This window comes from Oncorhynchus nerka, unplaced genomic scaffold (genome assembly GCF_034236695.1).
Source record: "Oncorhynchus nerka isolate Pitt River unplaced genomic scaffold, Oner_Uvic_2.0 unplaced_scaffold_1240, whole genome shotgun sequence".
In the NCBI taxonomy this organism is placed as follows: Eukaryota; Metazoa; Chordata; class Actinopteri; order Salmoniformes; family Salmonidae; genus Oncorhynchus; species Oncorhynchus nerka.
Genome location: NW_027040097.1, coordinates 5,702 through 9,965, shown reverse-complemented (window position 1 = coordinate 9,965; position 4,264 = coordinate 5,702). Strand labels below are relative to the sequence as shown.

General features: G+C 42.4%; 1 protein-coding gene across 1 annotated transcript; it reads right to left on the bottom strand.

Annotated features, from left to right (window-relative positions):
- Positions 1-1,715: 1,715 nt before the first annotated feature.
- Positions 1,716-4,032, bottom strand: LOC135569044 (uncharacterized). The gene is made up of 2 exons (XM_065015870.1): positions 3,789-4,032; positions 1,716-2,813 (listed from the first exon to the last, which is right to left on the bottom strand). Exons 1-2 carry the CDS (start codon positions 4,030-4,032, stop codon positions 2,446-2,448), a joined length of 612 nt encoding a protein of 203 aa, XP_064871942.1. The 3' UTR covers positions 1,716-2,445.
- Between the last annotated feature and the right edge of the window lie 232 nt (positions 4,033-4,264).

Here is a 4,264-nt window from a genome sequence, read left to right as displayed (position 1 = left end):
CAACCCGTGTCATAAGAATGTCTCAAAAATACACACCCTTTCACTAGAACGGTCTTCCTGGTTCCTCCCCTGTGTGTTGGTAACAATAGCTACTTGTAGCAAGTGATCATAATCTTCATGCCTTTCAGACCTTAATGTCAGTTGCACAGACTACAGCAGGTGTAAACAGTACAGTAAAATGCTTCTATGCAGGGCAAATTATACATCAAATATTAATACGACCATCACTCCCCTGTGTACAGTGCATTTGGAAAGTATTCAGACCCCTTCACTTTTTCCACATTTTTTTACATTACAGCTTTATTCTAAAATGTATTAAATAGTATTTTTTTAATCTCATCAATCTACACACAATGTCCCATAATGACAAAGCAAAAAAAGGTTTTCAAAAAAGTATAAATAAATAAAAACGTATATCACATTTACATAGGTATTCAGACCCTTTACTCTGTACTTTGTTGAAGCACCTTTGGGAGTGATTACAGCCTCAAGTCTTCTTGGGTATGACACTACAAGCTTGGCACAGCTGTATTTGGAGAGTTTCTCCCATTATTCTCTGCAGATCCTCTTAAACGTCTTAGGGATCAAATCCCGTTAACAGGATCGATTTGACAACATCCGGTGAAATGGCAGAGCACCAAATTCAAATTAAATTATTAGAAATACTTAACTTTCATACAATCACAAGTGCAGTACACCAAATTGAAGCGTAACTTCTTGTTAATCGAGCCACCGTGTCAGATTTCAAAAAAGCTTTAAAGCGAAAGCAAATCATGCTATTATCTGAGGACAGCACCCCATCAAACAAACACAGACAATCATATTTCATCCCGCCAGGTGTGACACAAAACTCAGAAATAACGATATGCCTTACCTTTGAAGAGCTTCTTCTGTTGGCACTCCAATATGTCCCATAAACATCACAAATGGTCCTTTTGTTTGATTAATTCCGTCGTTATATCTCCAAAATGTCCATTTATTGGGCGCATTTGATTCAGAAAAACACCAGTTCCAACTCGCGCAACATGACAATAAAATATCTAATAAGATAGCCTTTTGGCTAACTCCAAGCGGGCTGTCATGTGCCTTTTACTGAGGAATGGCTTCCGTCTGGCAACTCTAGCATAAAGGCCTGATTGGTAGAGTGCTGCAGAACTCTGGTGCTCTGTCAGAGTGACCATCGGGTTCTTGGTCACCTCCCTGACCAAGGCCCTTCTACCTACCCCGATTGCTCAGTTTGGCCGGGTGGCCAGCTCTAAGAAGAGTCTTGGTGGTTCCAAACTTTTTCCATTTAAGAATGATGGAGGCCACTGTTCTTGGGGACCTTCAATGCTGCAGAAATGTTTTAGTACCCTTCCCCAGATCTTTGCCTTGACACAATCCTGTCTCGGAGCTCTACGGAACAATTCCTTCAACCTCACAGTTTGGTTTTTGCTCTGACACGCAATGTAGACCGGTGTGTGCCTTTCCAAATAATTTCCAATCAATTGAATTTACCACAGGTGGACTCAAATCAAGTTGTAAAAATGTATCAAGGATGATCAATGGAAACAGGATGCACCTGAGTGAAATTTAGAGCCTCATAGCAAAGGGTCTGATTTTTTAAATGTTTATTTGCAAAAAATCTAAAAACCTTTTTTCGCTTTGTCTTTATGGGGTATTGTATGTAGATTGATGTGGGGGGAAATGATGTAATACATTTCAGAATAAGGCTGTAAAGTAACAAAATGTGGAAACGTCGAGGGGTTTCCGAAGGCACTGCTGCGATGGTGCGACGGCAATGCAATCATTTAAGATTTAAAGGTACTTTATTCCCCATTTAACAGTTTTCAACTCCTTTTGAATTGGCTTTTATCATACAGTATTTATATATATTTTTTCTAGTATTTATATATTTTTACAATATTGTTCTGATTTATCTCTCTGGTAAAGGTACTTTAAACATTAAAGGGACTTTGTTCTCATTTCTCTGGTTTCTACTTTTATTCACCAATAAGCAGTGTCACATTCTATCATCCAGGTTGCTCAAGACATCTTATTTCCCCATCTCTGACTAATGTGATTACACCTTTTAGCTGCACCTTTTTTTCTCTGGTTTATCTTGATTAGAAATGTCAGTTCATCTACTTTTCTGCTTCTTGATAATTTCATGAAGGGAGTTTTGCTGCTCGGGACCATTGCGAAAGCACTTACTCAACGTCCGACGTAGGAGAGGTAGGCAAACTTCTGACTAAATGAACAAGGGGAAAACATTGTCTGTTAGCAAGCTTTTGTTCCAACCCAACACTAACACATCTGATTCAAATGATCCGACTGCTCATGCGATTCAATCCAGAGTAGTTAGGAACTGGTGTGTTAGTGCTGGGCTGGAATAAAATCCTGTGTACACGGCTCTCCAGGACCAGGCTCTTGGCCATCTTCCCTGTTCTTGACATGAAGCTCTGGTCACGCATCCCCCATCCACGCCCTCCTTGCCTGGGCCCTCATGGCCGTGTTCTGCCTCACTTCCACCCTGCCCTCCACCCCACGGCTACAGCGCCCCAGGGAGGTGCTGTATCTCTGGGCGTGGGCACCCCAGTGCCAGGTACGTAGCTGGGAGTCACACTCCTGCCAGTGGAAGAGGAAGAGCTGCCGGGTGCTCTTCCTCTGGCCCCAGCGCATGGCGGTTCTCAGAGATGTCATGCCCTCAGCGTCCTCCAGTTGGTGTGGGGCGCCGCGCACCAGTAGCTCCTGGATGGACTGCAACTGGCCCTCGGTGGCGGCCACGTGGAGGGCCCCGCGCCCCGGGGTAGTCTGGCCCTTAACATTGGCCCCTACAAAGATAACAGGGTCAAGTTCGTTAGGCAGACAGAAAGAAAACGGACTGAAACAAGGAGATACTGGCTTGACTTTTGCTTTCTTCTGCCAAATGTTTTCCGTGACCGAATTAACATGACACAGATATTGCCAGTGTACTGGAAAAACTCGGTATCTACAAAAAGTTACATCTTCAAGAATTAAAAAGAATAAATTGTTTAAAATAATAAACCGTTCGACACAGCAGGCATGTGTCCATGGTGGGTCTTTCAGCAAGTCTGGTAAAGAAATGCAGTATTGCTATTAGGTGATGATGGTTTTGAACCTTTATTTAACTAGGCAAGTCAGTTAAGAACAAATTCTTATTTACAATGACGGCCTACCCCGGCCGGTTGTGTTACAGCCTGGAATCGAACCAGGGTCTGTAGTAACACCTCTTGCACTGAGATGCAGTGCCTTAGACTGCTGCACCACTCAGAACCTTACTTTTTTTTACTATGATCAATAATGACCTGAGACATAGAGAGTCTCTGTGTAGGACTGCTGTAGACTATTCTAGGTTCTTCTTTCATGCCACATCACCTTGAATACATCCCCAGTAGCTGCAGCGATCACAAGCTCAGCCCATCCATCATAAGGCCAGATCATCAGGGTGACAGTAGTTCCAGGGATGATGTCATTACAGTGGATAGTGGTGTCATCACATATGTCACCTGATGGGTGGAGAGAGTATACATTAGGTCTGGTCAGAGAAGCACATCATTAGATAATTAGTCTGACTGGAAAACACCCTCAATAAAATGTTCACCATGACGGGCCTGTCACTGCTAGCCTACGTTTGAGATTTATAAGGTCCGTGATTCTAACTTCATTAAACCCAATAAAAATCTATGAATAAATGTCTAATCAATTAATCAACAACATCTCCCCAGTTCTCATTAAAATATGTCAACAGTTAAACCAGCAAATGACATCAAAGGTATTTATTTTACCATTATCCAGGTAGCATACTCTCTGGAAGTCTGTGGGAACCCCAACCACTAATTCCATGGTGTTTTTTAGCTCTCTGATTCTCATGTTGTGGTGGCAGTCGGGCACAACGAACAACTCTCCCGTTTCACGCAGCCTGGCACCAAGACTGAACTTGACTTTCTTCAACGGGTCACGGTAAACTGCACTTTTGGGTCTCGGTACCTGAAGTGAAATCTTCTTCGTTGTGGTGTAAAAATATGCCATTGGATTGCTCATAGAAACGCGCTCAATATTTTTTGCAGATTAGAAAGGGTTCAGAATTCTAAAAGAATGAATGAATGAATTCTCTTCAGTTTGGAATGTTGTCTGACTATTACTGTTGCTATGGTGATAGACGTTAGAGTCCCATTGTTGCGCGTTCGGCTGATGTGCGACAGTAACATGCACACAGTTGAAAAAATGCCTATGTTTTTGACGTGAAAGATATTATATGTTA

Excerpts from the sequence above, each read along its gene's own strand:
- LOC135569044 (XM_065015870.1), bottom strand. The coding sequence starts at position 4,032 with ATGGCATATTTTTACACCACAACGAAGAAGATTTCACTTCAGGTACCG. Across the intron at positions 2,814-3,788 it reads AGTATGCTACCTGGATAATG|GGGCCAATGTTAAGGGCCAG; the intron begins GTAAAATAAATA and ends TTATCTTTGTAG.